This window comes from Sorex araneus, chromosome 9 (assembly GCF_027595985.1).
Source record: "Sorex araneus isolate mSorAra2 chromosome 9, mSorAra2.pri, whole genome shotgun sequence".
Classification (NCBI taxonomy): Eukaryota; Metazoa; Chordata; class Mammalia; order Eulipotyphla; family Soricidae; genus Sorex; species Sorex araneus.
In genome coordinates, this window is record NC_073310.1 from 40144440 (window position 1) to 40164177 (window position 19738).

General features: G+C 41.3%; 1 protein-coding gene across 2 annotated transcripts in view; it reads right to left on the minus strand.

Moving 5' to 3' along the window:
• The window catches only part of SMYD3 (SET and MYND domain containing 3), an 836228-nt gene that overhangs the window by 116671 nt on the left and 699819 nt on the right, over positions 1-19738 (minus strand). For both annotated transcript variants that reach the window (XM_004605437.3, XM_055147656.1), the window contains 2 exons: positions 10858-10945; positions 355-529 (listed from right to left, as the gene is read on the minus strand). In XM_004605437.3, coding sequence (XP_004605494.2) covers positions 355-529; positions 10858-10945 — 263 coding nt within the window. The remainder of the gene's footprint in view (positions 1-354; positions 530-10857; positions 10946-19738) is intronic.

Genomic DNA, 19738 nt, shown 5'->3' on the forward strand with positions numbered 1-19738 from the left:
TGAATGCAAAAACGAAGGAGGCAAGGCATAAGTCAAACAAGGTTGGGTGTGATACACCGATTAAGAAGCACTATTGGGGGCTGGAGTGACAGTACAGTGGGTAGGGCGTTTGTCTTACACGCGGCTGACCCGGGTTCGATTCCCCTGAGCACCACCAGGAGTAATTCCTGAGTGAAAAGCCAGGAGTAACCCCATGTGCATCGCCTGGTGTGAACCAAAAGGCAAAAAACAAACAAACAAACAAACAAACAAACAAAAAAACCAACTCTAATGTTCAATATAAAGCAGGATTCAGGTTCCATTTCCAGGCCAAGGAAAAGCCAGCCTTCCTTTTGGGCCCTCTGCAGGACTCACCTGTATGGCTCCATAGTTCGAACACCATAGGACAGGGCCTCTTCCAGCATGCCCAGGTTGATGCATGCATCCATGGCACAGTCGAGCACCTTCAGCTGGTAGATGTTGGTATCAGGAAGCCTCTCCGAGTTGCTGCTTATGATCTCCTGGCACATCGCCAGAACTTGGTCCCACTCTGTTATTAACCTTAGTTAAGGACTCATTGTTTTCATCAAGAAAAAACAAAAGTAAAATGAGATTCTTTAAAAGGCTGGAGAGTTCCCCAAGCACAGGAGGGAAGGAGGCGCCTATTATTTTGCACAGATGAGCTGCCTGAAAACACACTTGAGAAACAAAAACATGTAAGTGGTATCACGCAGTGAATTCTGTTTCCATCAACAAGGCTGTGTTTTGAGGATTAAGATATCCGGAGAGCCATTCTTTTTCTTCGCACTCCTCTCTGCACTCTTTCAGTCTAGTCTCAGAGTGAATGTGGCTGCTTCTTCACCGAAATCTTAGCTAGGCTTGGTTTCATGTTATTTACTCTGCTAACTTCTGTCTTAGATATGATCTGATCTGAAATTAAGCTGCAGACAGATTTCTTTTTGAAAAGGAGGTCCCCAGTCCTGCTTCTGGGTCATGCTCTTAGGCATGTAGGATGGAATTCACAGGCAGATATAAAGAAAATAAATCCATTTCCACAAGACCTCAAACTTCAGTGTTGTTTTCAATACAAATTATTATAAAGCAAAAGTTATTCAAGCTTACACTAAGCCAAATAAAATTATTTATTATGCCAAGTAAAATAAATTTTATTTAACTCTTCCTTCCAATAGAATATTAAGAGTACATTTTATGCCATAAGCTGCAGGTTGGGGGAAATGATATTTTGGAAAGAAGCCGGGAGATACCCCAGATCCCCTTTGGGTGGTATTGACTTTCTGATGAACTGGACCCACTATCTATTTTCATGACGTTTTGTGCCACTGAGGTTTGTGTGTGTGCTTGTTCTGCTTTGTTTTGGAGGCACATCCAGCAGTGCTCAAGGTTTACTCCTGGCTCTGTAGTCAGAGATCACTCTTGGCGGGGCTCAGGGAAAATTATATGTGATAATATGGTATCAAGGATTGAACCCAGGTCAGCCGCGTGCAAAGCAAGTGCTCTACCAGCTGTACTACTGCTCCAGCCCCATGTCACTGAGTCTCTTAACTGCCATACCCGGTGAGAAGACTAAGCACTAGATGTGTGGAGTTTGGAATATGCCTGGAACTCCTATGACAAGAATTACCTGGAAGCACCAGCTGAAGGTGAGTGTACAGACGCCAGGGGTCTTGAGCCCCTCACTCCTTCCACTTCCACCCTGTGATGCTGATGAGGAGGTAGAGGCCAAGAAGAATGCTGGTCCCTGTGTTAGCACTCCCACCTGTAATTCAGTCAGAGCAGCGTCATGTTCATCTGCTTTCAAATGGGGATGGGGGACTTTGGATACAGCAGACACTGGCACTGCCTTTGACTATGGGATTGGATTTAAACGAATTCTATCATTTGTCAGATATTTGAAGTCTGAGGCAGTCCTCTGAGCACTTTAAGGTCAACAGGTTGGGCGGGTGGGTGTGGAGGGGGTAGGGGAGACTTAAAGTCACTGCAAGAATTAAATGATAATGAATGTAAAACTTCAAAAATTCTTCATTTAGGGCTGGAGAGATAGTACAGTGGGCAGGGCACCCACCTTGCATGCTGATAACCTGGTTTAGTGCCAGGCACCACATAGGTTCCTCTGAACACCTCCGGCAACGATCCCTGAACGCTGCAGGGTGTGATATGGGGGAAAAAAACAAAAACAAAAACAAAAAGTTCTTTATGTGTTCCTTCATAAGCCTTAAAGAGTTCTGAATGTCAGGGACACCATGGGAAATGTAGTGCATTCTCAAACCACACGTTATACTAATATCAGTGCTCTCCTTCCCCAACCTGCCCTGCCCTCTGGGTATGACTAGGCTTAAGACAAATGAGTGGGTTGAGTCTGATGAAGCTTGTTCCCCTCCACCTACATTTCCTCACACTCTCCCACAGTCTGGAGCTCCCAGCTCCTTCGCCCTGTGCCTTCAAACCCCACACAAAGCCCTCCTTATCGGTCCTAAGAGCACGCCCTGCCCTAAACAGTGAGTCCTCCATGCATTCCTTTGCTCCTTTAGCCTTGCCTCATCCCTCCATCCACACAGCTGACCTCCTCTAGCCTCCATAACTCTCAGGGCACTGCTTTCCAAAACATTACGAAACACAGATATGAAACCAATCAAACTATTTGTGAGTAGGGACTAATACCGTTACTAAGCTTCATGGGACATTTTTTTACTTTTCATGGTAATAATGCCTTATCCCAAAGTCATGGCTTCCTTGTTTAGAATTTTAAGCCCTGTAAGGCAGAGCTGAAGGCCTTTCTGAACATTTCCTGTCCACCACACTCTGTAATTTTAGGATGAGCCCTGTCTCAGAGGAAGTGACTCTGATCCTACGTTTATTGAAAGAAAGTGAGTTGGTGTTTTCTTTTGTATTCATCTGACATGGACGTTTAAAGTTTGCTGCATGTATCCCCCTGAGGTTGGGGGAAGCAGTATCTGTGGCAATGCACTGATTTTCTAGCAGATTGCTAGGCTAGCCTCTGTGACTTTTCATTCCTGGATTAGATATTTGATGAACTGTCAAGAGGAATGACTGTCTTTTACACAGTGCAATACAGTGCAGTGGCAAGCTTTTGCACCTCATTTTAACATCATGTTGCCTGGCCTCTTTATTTATTTGCCTCTTTATTTCTATAGGCTCCACCTCATTGGAAAGAGGTTTGAGGTGACAGGCCTTAAAAATAAAAACCAAATGTGCTACTCTGCAGGCAAGGAAAGGAATACAGCTACTTTTTCCGCCAGCAAGCTGGAAAGGAACTGCGTGCCAACTTTCCTTTGCAACACTGGCAACCAACTCCTGGCAAACAAGGCAAACCTTTTCTGTAAAACATCCCAGTGAGAAAAGAAAAAAGTGAAATAATTTTAACTGGGAGGCTTTCCCCACAGCTAATGAGGATATGTATTTGCTCACAATTTTAGTTGCTGGCATTTGCTCTGTGTTTATGAAAGTCATTTTGTTCCAATGGAGGCATTGCACTCTAGGGCAAAGTAGGAAAAGAGCCCACCCAAAGAGAAAAGGAGTTGATGGACTGAACAGACACCTTACCCTGAGGACTTAGTATTTAAAATCAATATATAATATTGTGTCATAATGTAATGCTATATATATTTATTTATAATGTAATAAAATACTAATCTAAAAAGAGCTAGGGAGAAAGAGAAGAGAAGCCAGGAAATCTACTTGAGAACTAATCAACTTGCAACTCAAGGATGTAGGGACCACAGGGCATTTCTCAACTAACCATATTACTCTACTGTTTCAGTTCATTCATACAATGTCTAACCCCCAGGCATGGCATTTAGGGTATTGCTAGGTCCCTTCCTCTCCTGATTGACAACTGGGAATGACCAACAGTGTGCTGCTCTCAGCTTGGGCTCCCCGCTTTATGGTGTAAATTCCTAGTGAACTCATCCAAACCCTCCCCTACAGGACACAGTTGTCAGCTCCTTGTGAAGCTTTTACACTTCCCATGTTGGTTGACATCATGCACCTCCAAAAACCTATCTTACCAAGAGAGTTATCACATATGCTGCCCATGCCCACTGTGTCTGAGAGTTATAAACACAGGATTATATATGAAATATTCCATTGTGGGGGCCAGCAAATGACACAGTGGTTAGGGCACATGTCTAGAATGTGCCTGACCTGGGTTTGATTCCTGGCATCACATAATCACTGGGTGCAGCCCTGGAGGGCCCTAGCACTGCTGGGTGTGAGCCAAGAACCCCCAGCATCACATCCTTGGGCCCTTGCAATTGAACCACCAATCAAATTGGCCAGAAGTTACCAGTGGGGTTCCCCAGGCATCCTGAGCATCAAAAAAAAAAACAAAAAAAAAACCAAAAAACACTTTGACTCTGTTTCCACGCCTTCAATCTGTTTAAATGTTTCTACATCCCTTTTAATAGGTTTTGCTCTCCAACCTGGATGTTAAAATTCAGATAGGATCATACAAATTCCATCACCTTTCTTGTGTTATGTTTTCTTTTTATTCACGCAGCCTCAGATCAGGTTGAGTCATAGTTCTCCTGGGAAGGTGGGTGAGTCTGTACATCCCAGGGACTGGACTGAGCTGGGTGTAGAGTACTCAGAGGGACAGCACGAGCATCACTGGGCACTGCTTTCTCAGGAAAATTGATCCAGAGCTGTGGGCACCTGGCATATAGCTCTGGCCCCTGTATGAAATCCCCTTATGAACCTTGAAAAAGCACTTTGCCCAACAGGGCCATGATTCTGCATTCTTATGTTCTAAGTAAACATCGCGATGAGAGCAGGTTTCTTTTCACTCCTTTGGTTATCAATTCTAGAGTCTTTACCAAACTACCTAAAAATTTAAAAAAAAAAGCAGAGAAAATAAAATCCTCGCTGGGCAACAGATTTCAGAAATGGAAGTTCATCTTTGAAAACAGGAGCATTTGGTGGCTTGCTGCTCCGCCCCCACTCTGACCCCGCCCTGATGGCCACAGGTCAACCTGGCCAGGCTGCGCATAACCAGGAACAGAATCAGGGTCTCTCACACCATGCGAGGTGAACCCTATTTAAAAAAAGAAAGAAAAATGAACACTGGGGGTGTAGATAATTGAATACGGACAACCTATATTCAGTTCTTCCCAATCAGATCTACACCAAAATATGGATTAATCTACATAGAAATCAACCTAAAACCTTGGGTCACAGAGCTCTCACAGCAAGGGACAATTACAACACCCCAAAAGACAGAAAATAGAACATGGCTTTGCCAAGAAAGAACCCCACCAAGGGGCAAGAAGATGCAATCCAAAAAGCATGTCTGAGGGACAGAACTGCACTCCTGTGGCCACTGCAGCACTGTACACAATAGCCCAGAATCTGGAAACAACCCAAGTGCTTGAGAACAGATGAGTGTATAATGAAACTATGGGACATCTATACAATGGAACACTAAAAGTGAAGCCATGAAATATGCTTACACATGCATGGACATGGAGAATATCTTGCCGAGTAAAATCAGTTGAGGGAGAGCAAGAAACAGAATGTAGCACTCATTTGCATGATATTAAAAAAAAGATACGTGACTAGTACATAAAAAGAGTAGAAACAAGAACCAAGAAGACTTGTCCATGGTAAGAAGCTTGCTACAAAATAGGAGGAGGACAGTTAGGACAGAAAAGGGACCACTATGACAATGATAGTTGGAAATAATCATTCTGGACAAAACCTGAGTGCTAAAAGGAGGTAAAGTATCATGAGATGCATGATACCTTTTCAGTAAAACTATCACAAACCACAGTGCCTAAAAGGAAAATTAAAGAGAGAGAAAAAGAGTACTGTCATAGAGGCAGACTTTGGAGAAGTGGGGGCTGGGGTAAGGGTGGGGGAGTGGACTGGAGGGAAACTGAGGACACTGGTGGTGGGAAATGTGCACTGGTGAAGGGATGGGTATGGAAAGATTGTTTGACTGAAACTCAACCATTAACAACTTTGTAAATGTCTATCTCATGATGATTCAGTTAAAATAAAACAAAGAAATTAAAAAATTAAAGAAAAAAATTTACCTATGGGGACTTTACTAGGGACAGTGCTCAAGGTTTCATGCATGGCTTGAGTGTTTCTGAAGTCACCTAACAATCTTCCATGCATTTTCTCACTAGGTCTCCGGATCAGCAGAGTCGGAGACGTCAGGATCACTTCAGTGCCTGAGGGAGGCACCAGGGTTTGCACCTGCAGCCTTGTGCTTGCCAGGCAGGTACTTGAAGTCCAAACATCTTTGCACCCCTCGAAGCACCCTAATCTTACAACCCTGTGCTGATTTATAAAACTGGAACTGGAAGCAAGGGACTGGAGGTAGAGCTTCTGGCAGGCAGCATGTTGATGACCTCTCAGAGCTGTTCTGATAAGAGAGGGCACAAGGACCTATCTAGTTCTCCATGGTATTTAAATCACCTGAGGGCAAGTCCCTGAGGAGTGCTTCTCTCCCCCTAGCAAATAGCAGGGCTTGCTAGGAGAGGCATCTACCAAGGCTGCCTTCTCCTGGGAGACAAATAAGTCTAATCCTTGACTGATAGCAAGCACTCAAGCCACAGATTTTCAGGCAACAAACAAATGGACTGTTCTAAAGCACAACAAAGAGGCCTACCCTACCACCTGCTGTGCTTTCTTGTTGGCCCACAGCTGGCCAGACTCTGCCCCATGCTGGCCCCGGGCGTGTGTTCTGCCAACATCTGGGGCTGAGGGTCCAATTGCCTTTCAGACCTGAGCCGGTATGGGTTCCGCAGGGGCTGACCTCCTGACTCAGCACCAAAACAGGGGCCAACCACTGTGGAGACCATGAACCCCCATTTTACTGGCCCCTCAAATCCTCTTGGACTGAGAATCACTATTTGTCCTAGTCACTCGTGACCACATCCCCTAGTCACTGCCTATGCTTTCATTTGGCTCCAGGCTGGTACAAGGCACTTGACATCTCAGTCTTTTTGGATGTCACCCAGGGACCCACTGGGACTATGTAGAGACTAAGGAGTTTTGTTCCTGCATATTCCCATGCAAAAGTCTAATAGATCTTAGTTGCTGGTCAAGGCACTCTGGGTCATGAAAAGCCCACCTGGAGCACCAGACCAAGGCTAAATTAGAAGGAAACAAAAGGCCTAAGTAGACCAATTCCTAGGAAGGAAATGACAACTAATCAAGAGTCTCTGAGAAACAAAAGTCAGGACCACGTGATTTCATTAGTGACTTCTACCAAACTTTCAAAGATGTCCTATTACTCTCTTACGTACCCTTAAACTCTTGGTTTGTTTTTGTTTTGGGTCACAACTGGCAGTACTCAGGGTTCACTCCTGGCTCTATGCTCTCTATGCTCAGGGATCACACCTGCAGTGCTCAAGGGACCATGTGAGGTGCATGGATTGAACCTGAGTCAGCTGTGTGCAACACAAAAGCCCAATCTGCTGTAGTATATCTCTGAACCTATCCTTAAACTCTTACAAAAAGTTGAAAAGAACTCTTTCAAATACATTTTATAAGGCCAACAACACTCTGATACCAAAAGCAGAAATACTACAAAATAAGAAAAATATAGACCCAAATCCCTACAGATTGAATATAGATGCAAAGATACTCAACAAAATCTAAGCAAACCAAATAAAAAATACATTTAAATAAGCATTCATCAAGACCAAGAGGAGTTCTTTCCATGGATGCAAGGATGATCCATAATATGTATACACCACATCAACAATAGGAAAGATAAAAAGATAAAATGATAAAATCATGATTATATCAACAGATACCATCATTTGGCAAGATTCAAAAACCATTTATAATAAAAAGTCTCAGCAGTATGAGGATATAAAAAACATACCCCACCATAACAAAGGCCATATATAATAAATCCCCAGAGAAGATCATACTCAATAGTGAAAAAAGGGAAGTTTTTCCTGTACACAAGACAAGAACATTCATTCTTACCAGCGTTATTCAACATAGTGTTGAAATTCTTAGTCAAATAAATTAAACTAGGAGAGGAAATTAAAAAGGGTTCTAAGACAAAGTGAAACTATCACTGTTTGTAGATGACATGAAAAATACTCATTAAAAACTCTAAAGAATCTTCTAAAATCATTAAAAACAATAAACATAATAAAGGACACGTTACCAAATGATTATACAGAAATATGTTGCAGCAATAAACTAGAAGAGAAAAAAACATTTATTTCATCACGATTAATAATACTGTTAATGATAAAAAGTTTCAAGCACACAATATTCTAGCACCACACTCTCCACCGATGTTTTAAGGAAGCAAGAGTTTTTAAATCCCATTTAAAGTGTCCAGGAATAAATTTTTTAAAAAGACTTGTACACTAAATATTGAAAGTCACTGGTTAAACTAATAGAAGAGGATATAAGGAAATGCAAAGATATTAGGAGTTGGAAAACAATACTGCTTCAATGACCACTATAACCCAAGGCTGTATACAGTCTCTTTAATGTACAGACTACATTAATGCAGTCTCTTTAAAAGTACCAATGGCACTCTTCAAAAAACAGAACAAATATTCTAAAATTCATATGGAGCCAGAAAAGACCGCAAAGAGCCAAGGCAATCTTGAGACAGGAGAAGTGTGGAGGTATCATACTCCCTTACTTCAATTTATAACTACAGGTTATAAAAATCAAGACCATGTGGTATTGGAATAAAAAGACATACAGCAAATGGACCAACCTGATAGCCCAGAAATATATCCTCATCTATCCAGACAGTTAATGTACACCAAAGGGGCTATGAGCATAAAATGAAGAAATGAAAGTCTCTTCAATAAATTATGTGAGGGGAAACTGGACAGATAGTGATCTGAATGCAAAAGAATAAAACTGGATCACTATCTCACACTTAGGAAGAAAAGTTAACTCAAAATGGACTGAGGACTTGGATATCAGAACCATACATATAAAATACATTGAAGTAAAGGTAGGAAAATCACTCCCAGACACTGACTTCACTGATGTCCTTGGGAATACACCTCCAACGGCGAAAAAAACTAAAGCCAAAATGAGCAAGTGGAATTATATACAACAAAATCATCTGAATAGTGAAAAACAATGTGAGTTAAATTAAAAAAAATCCTACTGAATTAAAGAAAATATTTGGACATCCTAAATCTGACAAGGGGCTAATTTTGAGGTATATAAAGCACTCACAAATTTAAAATAAGAAAATAACCCATCCCTAAATGGGGAGGAGGGCTGCCAAAAACCTCTGGAACTCAATAGCCACCATGCTCAAGGCCACTTTCTACAGGATGAAACTCATCCATGAGTGAATCTGCAGAAAAACCCAGGTATACAGGACATGTGACTGAAATCTCCAGGTTCACACAGAGTGAGAATAAGCAACCTCCCCCACCATTTCCTTAGTTTACCAGTAGCTTGGCAGTCATGCCCACAAAACGTCCCTGGTGCCATGATTAATGGCATGATGGCCATTAATGGCCATGATCCAGAGACTCACAAATAGAGCTCCCAGAAGAGAGTAGCACAGCACACTTGCTGGGGTTTAAAGTAGGAGGCCATACAACAATCTACACAAAATTGATTATTTCAGTTCTGCCTTTGGGGCACAGCTTGGGATTTGGGGTGAAAACATCCAAAATATGGTGGTGGAAAGGTTCAATGGTGATGAGATTGATGTTTAAATATTAAATATAATGAATTATTGTGAACAACTTTATACAAACAAAATATTTAAAAATTATACACGTAAGTACATAATGCAAACCTTTGTAACAATGGACATGTCTTGATGTATTGCCTTATCCCTATCAAGATTAAAACAATCATTATTACAAATACAAAAAAAAAATAATGGTGAGAAGAGCTGAACAGAACAGACAATTCACCAAAGAACACATACCAATGTCCAGAAGAAACAACAAAAAAATCCACAAAAACACACAAAAAAACGAACCCTCTAGTTATCACTGATTATCAGAAAAATGAAAATAAAAATAATCATAACAAGATATAATCTCACACCTTTAAGTGTGGCCAATATCATAAAGGTCAGAAACAACAAGTGCTGGAGGGATATGAAGAAAAAAAGAACTCTCATGTACCGGGAATGTACTTGGGAATGTAAATTAGTTCAGCCTCAGAATGTAAATTGCTTCATTTTCATGGTGTGGAGATTTCTCAGAATATTAAAAATAGATATATTGTATGATACAGAAATCTATTCCCAGGTAGCTACCTGAAGAATACAAAAACACTAATTCAAGAAGACATATGCACATCGATGTTTGTTCACTGTAGTGTCATTTACAATAACCAAGATATGGAAATAACCATGTGCCAAATGACAGATGAGTGGATTTAAAAAAGTATGTAATTTATATACACAATGAAAAACTACTTAGCTATAAGAAAATATGAGGGCTTGAGGATGTGGCTCAGAAGTACAATGCTTGTCTTTTATTCATGGGCTCTGGCTTCTATCCTTGGCACCATACATACATACATACATACACAAAAGATGGAAAAAGACCAATAGGGGCCACTGTTAGCAATGCTTGGGAAACTGGGGCTTGCTCCTTGCAAAGTTTAGGCCCAATGGTACAGTAAGAGCAGCCTAGGCTATACCTGATGTGTTCTGAGTGTCATTCTGACCCTAGTTTGTTCACTGGCAACACACATGGTCTCCTTGGCCTGCAAGAAGTGATCTCTGAGCACAAAACCAGGAGTAAGCACTGAGCCCTGCCAATGTGGTCCAACAACAAAACAGAAAAATCTTAACCTTGCTTCATTAATCCCGGACTCTAGTGAAGAAGGAAGCAATCTCACCAGCATCACCAGGTCAAAGGATACGGCAATGTGTCTTTAGTTCTTCAATTTTTTTCAAGGAATCTTGAACTTCTTCCCATACTTTCTCATTACCAGTTAGCATTTCAGCATCCTGCATAAGCCAAATTAAAAGAACATAAAGTAAAACAAATTATTTAATTAAAAAATCGGAAAATGATCTGAACAGACATTTCTTCAAAGAAGATAAACAACTGGTCAATAAGTATACAAGAAAGATTTTTAATGTGACTGGTCATCAAAGAAATATAAATGAAAACTACAACTACAACCAGAAATCATTTACTATTCAGTATGGAATATGAAATATCTCATATTATCTTATTACTGCAATATGGCTATAATAACAAAGCAGAAATAAGTGTTAGTGAAGATGTAGAGAAACTGGACTGTCATACATTATCACTGTTGGGAATGTAAAATGGCTTAGTCTCCTTGGAAAATACTGGCAGTTTCTCAAAAGGTTAAACATAGAGCTACCACATTATCTAATCATTTTATTCCTTAGATATAAATCATTCCTTATGTATCCTTCAGATATATTCCTTAAATATAAAAATGAGAAATATATTCATAGAAGAATCAAGTGTTGGGGGTGGGGAGATAATACAGCAGGCAGGCTACATGCTTTGCATGTGGCTGACCTGGGTTCAATTCCTGGCACCCTACAAGGTCCTCTGAGTATTCTAGGAGTGATCTCTGAGTGCAGAAAAGTAATCCCTGAGCACTGCCAAGTGTGACCCCAAAACAACAACAACAAAAATGTAATTAAAAAATATTTTTAAAAAGAATGTATGCATGCTTATAGCAGTATTATTCATTCTTTTTTTTTTCTTTTTTGGGTCACACCTGGCAATGTACAGGGGTTACTCCTGGCTCTGCACTCAGGAATTACTCCTGGCGGTGCTCAGGGGACCATATGGGATGCTGGGATTTGAACCTGGGTTGGCTGCATGCAAGGCAAACGCCCTACCCACTGTGCTATCGCTCCAGCCCCTATAGCAGTATTATTCATCATGTAAAATAAATGAAATAAATCTACTGTAGACTGCCTACAATCTACTATAGAGAGTAGCTGTAGATCAATTCACTCTCTCACTCATGTCTTTTGACTCTCCCTACTCTATACTGTGGTTTCTCCTGTAACTGTCACTATAGTGGGGGGTCTAGGCTTTCTCTCCCTTACAGGAAAAGAACATTCAGCTCTATGTGTGTGTATGTGTATATATGTACATATTTATATATGTATTTATACACATGTATGCATGCATGTATACTGTATATTTATATATACATATAAATATTCAGTTGTTTGTATGTATGTACATATGTATACATATATGTGTACATGTACTCGTGTCCCCGTGTCCCATATGCTATACATCTTTGGTCAAGCTTTTCTTTTCTTGGCCCTCAGTTTCTTCATCTGTAAAATGCAGTTAGTCTAGACAACTATGGATATTCTTTCCACTTTGCCATTTTAGAAGTCGACGTGGCACAAAAACAGATTAGTCCAATCCTTATGTGAGCATGCACACAAACACACACTCACACACACACACACACACACCACCACCACCACCACCACCACCACCACCACCACCACCACCATGTCCTATTGCAGACTTCCCAAAGATTGAGTCATTTCTCTAAATTCCTGGCAACTTTTCATTCAATTCTACTTTTTCTTTTCAGAGGCCTAGCCTGAATCTGACCCATACTGTTGCTCTACATATTCTTTAGTAGGAACCCTCTTACATTTGAATTCTAAGAGGACTTGGATCTCCATTTCCTGCTCTTGCCTCAGGTTACTACTGCTATTCATTTCTTCAACTTTCTCGCCTTTAACACTCAGACCCCAATATACCCAAATATCAGGAAACTTCTAATTCTGACTCTTGAGTTAACATAGGCCTGTTGAGCTTCCATCACTGCTCCATGTAAATCTCTCTTAGCACCAACTTTAAATTCTCTTTTTTGGGTGTTTGAGGCCCAGCAGTGCTAAGGGCCACTGGGACTACACCTGACAGTGCTTGGGGATAAGAAAGATTATGTGGCGAAATGAATTCAAATCTTTCCCAGACTACGCATGTGCTGTTCCTCTTAGAGTCATATCTCCAGCCACTATTTTTCATTTTTCCCTTCCCTTCCCTTTGTTGTCACTGTGATGACCTTAGGCGATATACACGCTTGGTTGTGCACGTGTGCACTTGGCTGTGGTGAACCAGAAATTGTACACTTTGTTGTGTTGCCAAGGGTTCCACATAGCACAGCTGCTGGAACCCTGCTCAGCACATACTGGATTCACCAGAAATTAAATTTACAGCCTAATGCATGCAAGGCAGGCACTTTTGCCCCTGAGTCATTATAAGTCCCCCTGAACAAATCTCTTTTGAGGTTTCTTATACACTGCCTAGCTTACCATCTTGCCTCACAACTCTGATGGACTATGACCAAATATTATCTCTACTTCCAATGCCAGCATAATAAGTTATTCAGTAAATATCGGTGACAGAGTGAATTAATGAGAAGATTGATCTGTAATCCAGTGGTAACAATATTCTAAGACTGTATCAGTGTAATCCCGTTGCTCATCAATTTGCTCGAGCGGGCACCAGTGACATCTCTATTGTGAGACTTGTTACTGTTTTTGGCATATCAAATATGCCACAGGTAGCTTGCCAGGCTCTGCGAGAGGGGAGGAGGAATCAAACCCTGGTCGGCAGCATGAAAGGCAGACGGCCTACCCGCTGTGCTATCACTCCAGCCCTATTCTAAGACTAAATTACCTTTAATTTTAACAATAAGGAGAATTTCAACCACATAAATATAAGGCTGCTTCCTCACACCATACTTCTATTTTGATGTTTCTACTATTACTACATCAGAATTATGTTGAAAAGGTATATTTATATTGCAGCTACTGTTTTCCTTCAAAGGTCAAGAAAAGAGTCTAGAACCTAAATATGACCTCATCTTGTGGCCCCAGCATAAGAAATAGCACACTAGCTTAGGATCAGTGCTCTCCGGAGACAGAATCAATCAAATTTGAATGTGGTTCCACTGACTCTCCTTATTCTTTCCCACAATCAAGTTGCTGACTTGGCACAGAACTCCATCTCTGCCAACTCGTGGATGGATCAATGAGGATATCTAGTTTCCTCATCTCATTCACTTAACTCTAGAACAGAGTTGCCAGGTGATGTGGGGGAATCTTACCATTACATAAAAGCAGTACAATCACCTACAATTGGCCCAAGAGCCCCTTTGAGTCTCAGAGTAAGAAGCATATGATTCAGATGCCATGATTATTATGCCTCAGAGGGCAAAAAATATATAATCAATAGGCCAGGACTGGAATTTCACCAGCTTGTTGAAGCATACCCTTGGGAAAGTGACCACTGGCTCTATCAGACTCAAACATCAGATGCAGCCAGATCCACTGAGCATCTGGAACATTCAAGTAAACAGATGTGTTCATTTGACTCAAATATGTTTGATGTTGAAAATCCTGCGCTGGGCTAATTTCAGATGGCTCACATTAAAAGAAAAATGAGTTAGGCAATTTTCTTACCAGGACTTCCTGTTATCCAGTCCTCATGCAAACTTTAGATTGGGTTGGGGAGACATGAGTATAGAATGGGAAATAAAAATTGCTGAACATTTGGAAACTTTTCCAGTAATTCAATGATTCTCATGTCTTAAAAGAAGGAAAGGTGTGTGTCTTTGAGTTTTTAAGTTCTTTTGTTTGGAGGCAAGAATAAAGTTCAAACAGTGTGCACTCAGGAACAGGATTGAGAAGTTTGAGTTTCCTCAAAATCATGAATGAAATAAATTTTAATTTACAGTGCTTCTCACTAAGGTCCTTTGGTTCATGGATAATATACTGGGACTAATAGATTAATACGCAGCATCATTCAAGACCTTTATGATTCACAGGAAATATCTTTGCTGGAACCAATTTGCATGTTTTTTGGCAGAAACAACTGAAAGCAGTTCAGATTTAACTTGAGGTTGAAAAGTGGTCTTAAATAAAGTGGAAAAATAGTGGTTAAAATGGACTACTTCCTATCAACCTCACACCAGTCAACAGGCTTTATGGGCTAGGGAAGAAGGAAAAAGAAAATGTTCTCAACTTGAAGATGTTCAAATGGTAGACTGTTGTAATTAGCAATTAAGGAGCAGTGTATACAGTAATTAGAATGCACGTGAAAAGAACAATGGATTTAGAATTATAAAATATGAACTTGAATCCCTCCTTCATACTTGTGTGGACTTGGAAAGGTATTTAACCTCAATGAAGTTAAGTTTCTTTGGTGGTATTTATTCTAGGAGCAGGTGAACATTTTCTTTCCTTTGCATTATCTATAATCCTCATGTCACAAAAGGCACAGAGAGCAGTTTTAAGTGCCCCACTATATCCCAGAGAGGACAGAGAGCCAAAAAAGGGCTGACTAGACCCTGTTCTTCTTAGGAAAGAAAAAATTGGGTTTGTCCTAATGAAGGAGGGAGCAAAAAGGTACCTATGCCAGACCCTCACATCTCTGAATATCCCTTCCTCTCTCTTTAGAAGGCTCCTCTTTCTTAGCTCAAATCTTTCAAATAAATCCTTTCATCTACCAACAATGATCTGAAATGCCTTTGACTTCCATAGGCCCATCCATGATGCTTAGAGCAGCAGTATAACTGATGGAGATGTAAAGGATATCATCCAGGTCATCAACTCACAAATTAAATAAAATTTTCCTGCAAATATGACTTTTGTTTGACTTTTTGGGCCACAGCCAGATGTTTTCAGGGTTTACTCCCATCTGTGTACTCAGGGATCATTCCCAGAGGTGCTCGGAGGACCATATGCATTGCTGAAGATCAAAGCAGGATCAGTCATATACAAGGCAAGTTCCTTGCCTGAGGAACTAGCTTTCTGGCCTCAAAGATGATTTTTCAATCTACTTGATGATAATGATGATGGTGCTGCTGCTGCTGCTGCTGCTGCTGCTGATGATGATGATGATGATGTTATGATGACAACGACAATGATTTTGGTTTGGGGTCCACACCTAATTGGGCTCAGGGATCACTGCTGGGAGTGCTGGAGGACCTGGGAACAGTAACCAGGATTAAGCCAGAGTCAGTGGCTTGCAAAGCATGTGCCTAACCTCCTGTATTCACTGTCTGGCTATCTACTTAATAAAATGGAGGGATCACTAAGCCCACAAGTGGGATACCTGAAGACACTGAACTTTGTGACCTGTCACATGCCCAGCATCACTTCCATTTCCCTCTCTCTTGATCTTGAGTTGGGAAATGTCAGAACTGATGTCCTTTTCTCAGGTTGAAAAGTTCTGCCTAGCCAAGAGGACTTAGGTCCCACTGCGGAGCATTTTGGCAATGAGGAGCACAAAAGCCCAGAACAAACACATTGCTGATGTGAATGAGGACTCAGGAAGCCACTGGAACCTCTTGTAGCACTGTTATGTGTGATGACATGTTCCAACCACAGCTGGGAGCATTTACCAATGTCCACTAAACTTCCTTTATAAGAGAGAAAAAGGACTCGACTACATGTGCATATTTTGCCAAGGCTATACACAATGGAAGCAAATGCAGGTTTACTATTAATTTTCCAAGTGTACAGAATTTCCAGAAGGAAAAGCAATGTTCTCTGTTCATAGCATGTAGGACACAAACACCAGCCTCGAGTGTGTGCAGATAGATTCTCTAGAACTACCCAATGTTTTTTCCCATCTACAACCACCAATATTTTCCCCTCTTCGGGCTATGTAATCTTGTCTCATTGACTGAAACTACTTTTCAGGGGAATAAGCTTGTTTGCTTAGAGAAAATCAGGTAAGTCAAGAGGGAATAAAAATACTTTGTCATTCACAGATACTCAGCATAGAAGGAGAGCTGACCCACATCAGAGCTGTTTGCTGAAGCTAACAGAAATGTCACATTTTGTGGAAAAATAACATGAATGGTTGACATAAACAATACATGAAGATTTTTAAGAAAGAGACTCTTCAGGACAAGAGAGATAGTACAGCAGGTAAAGTGGTTGGCTTGCACCCAAGGATGGCCCAGGTTCGATCTTCAGCACCACATATGGTGCCCTGAGTGCCACTAAGAGAGATCTCAGAGCTCAGAGTCAGGAGTAAGTGTTCATGCATGTAGGACACAAACACAGTTGAGTGTGGCCCAACTGAGCACAGTTGGATGTGGCCCAAAAAACAAAGACAGAGAGAGACATAGAGAGATAGAGATAGACAGAGATAGACACACACACAAACAGAGATTGAGATTGATTCTTCTTGCACCTTCATCCCACACAGAGAAAACATGTTCATAAGAACACGCAATGGGGATCAGATAAAGTAGAAGGCTACTGGCACCACTAGCAGAAGTGCCTTCACATAAGTCTTCAAGTCTTGTCTCATTTTTACATAGACTATCAAATGAATAGTATTTATGGCTGTGAATGTGTATTCATCACTCCCGAAGAGTTCTGGCAATCTCCTTGCATAAACAACACAAAGTGGGAAAGTTTGAGATTGGAAAAAGATTGTTACAAGAAAATTGTTCTAATGGCAACAGTTATTAAAATCAAGTATACCATCCAAACTGCAAGGCTGATCTTTTGTTTCTCATGGACACCTAAATGATTAGTCTCCTCCAATCTGTCACCGTCCTTGTATATATGCTTTAGAAACAGCTAATTTTAAACAGCAGCAGGATGGATTCAAATCAGGTATATGGAGCAGTGTTCTGAGAGAATAGACTATGATAACCTAGACATGGTTTCTCAAGAACCTCTGAAAAGAGCGAGAAAACCAGGATGATTTGGATTCTGTGCTCCTGGCATATGGGCAGGAATACACATGTGAAAATGTGTATACATGTGTCAGGCAGGAGTACACATGTGGAAATCTGGAGGCTGAACCCCCAATCATAATTCTGCTGGCCAGCTGTGAGGCCCAGAGGCTAACAGTGCCTCCTGGCTTCACTTCCTCAGGTAAGAACTTGACTCAGGTTACCATGGAAATGGAAACTAATCATTCCACTCCATTAGCCACCTATGTATACAGTGTCTGTTGTGCATGAAGAGAGACCTGAAATTGTGATTGGAGAGAACTTGGAATCTGTGCTTGAGCAACAAATTGCAAACCAAACCTCTTATTCTATTTTTATCCCGTCATTTTACTTTAAGCTGAGTTTTCTCACATTGCAAATACCACTGAAAATGAGGACAGAGGCAGATGAAGAGGCCAGATAAACACTGCACCAAAATCAGTACTACAGTCTGCAAACAAGGAATTGAATAATGATGATTGAGTTCACACTAATATCCTCTCACCCTCTGATGACTGTAGCACTGCACTTGTAGCACTGTTGTCCCATTGTTCATCGATTTGCTCGAGCAGACACTAGTAACGTCTCCATTGTGAGACTTGTTGTTATTGTTTTTGACATATCAAATGTACCACAGGTATCTTGCCAGGCTCTGCTGTGGGGGCGGGATACTTTAGGTAGCTTTCTGGGCTCTCCTAGAGGGAAGGTGGAATTGAGCCCGGGTTGGCCGCATGCAAGGCAAACACCATACCCGCTCCAGTCCACCCTAATGACTACAGTGGGAAAAATTCTAAAATTAGAGAAGAAAGGGGCATATTTACTTTTTGGCTAAAGCAAGCATACATGATTATTTAATCTGTGGTCCCAAACCAAGGAAATAGCTCTGGAGGGGTCCACATTTACAATTTTTTAAGAAAGTATTGGTGGTGGAACATTGTACGCCTGAAACTCAATCACAAATATCTTTGTAACTTCCTAATGCATGGTGATACAATGATAAAAAAAAAAAGAGGAAGAAGAAGAAGAAGAAGAAAAAGAAAGAAAATGAGTAGTGGGATGGAAGCCTAAACAGGCTTATTTTTAGGAAGTAATCATAACAGCAACCACAGTAAATTGTTCAATATGATTTTAGAACCTGTCCCTTAATACTGGCTGATGCAGCTTCTAAAAACATTCCTCTGTGCTACCTTTTCAGAGGTGAACTGCAGAAGTTTACCATTCTCACTAGCACCTTTAAGGCAGCACTAAAATCCTGACTCTGGGTCAAATGGGCAAAAAAAAAAAAAAAAAAATTCAAAAGGAGTATGTCCTTGTCTGAGGGGGAGGGATTATCTTTAATATCTCAGACATTTTTAAAAAAAGAAAGTGCTCAGAATTGCATTTTTGTCTCTCAGTGGAAAATTGCCAGCCTGTCTCCAATTATTCAAAAACAATACTATAGTCAGTGAACACTCCAGAAGGAGCCTGGTTCCTGGAAACTGGGGGGTGGGGCAGTCTAGAAGGCCACCATTCAAGGGCACAGGTTCTGGCAGGAGCTCTAATAAAGGAGAAAAGGGGGGGTGCTAAACGTCTGTAGCAGTGCTTTTGGGGACCCCACCTCATTTCCCTGAGGCACACGGCACAAAAATCCCCAAGACTCATGCTCTTTCAGACCGCTCTGCATCCTGTGTAGGGCAGGCTGCAGACACCCCACCCCCAGCGCCCCACCTCCAGAAAGCACGTCTGCACTTCATATTCCAGTAAACTCCAACCTGGCTCTCTGCCAGGGGCCCTCTCTCTAATGCCAAAGATAAAAGCACAGGCCATGTTTGGCACCCTGCCCCCACCTCCATTCTCGTGGAACCATCTCATAAACCAGGCGCGCATTATTGTTTGCAGAACTAGTCAGACCAAGGTCTGCTGGAGCTTCCTAAACATTACCAGATGATGATCAGAGGTGTCCCCACATCACAGGAAGAAAGAGATCATGTCTGGGGGGGAGCAGGGGGAGCAAGGGCTTTCGTTGGGGACATGCTGGAAACCAGGAGGAGAACTGGAA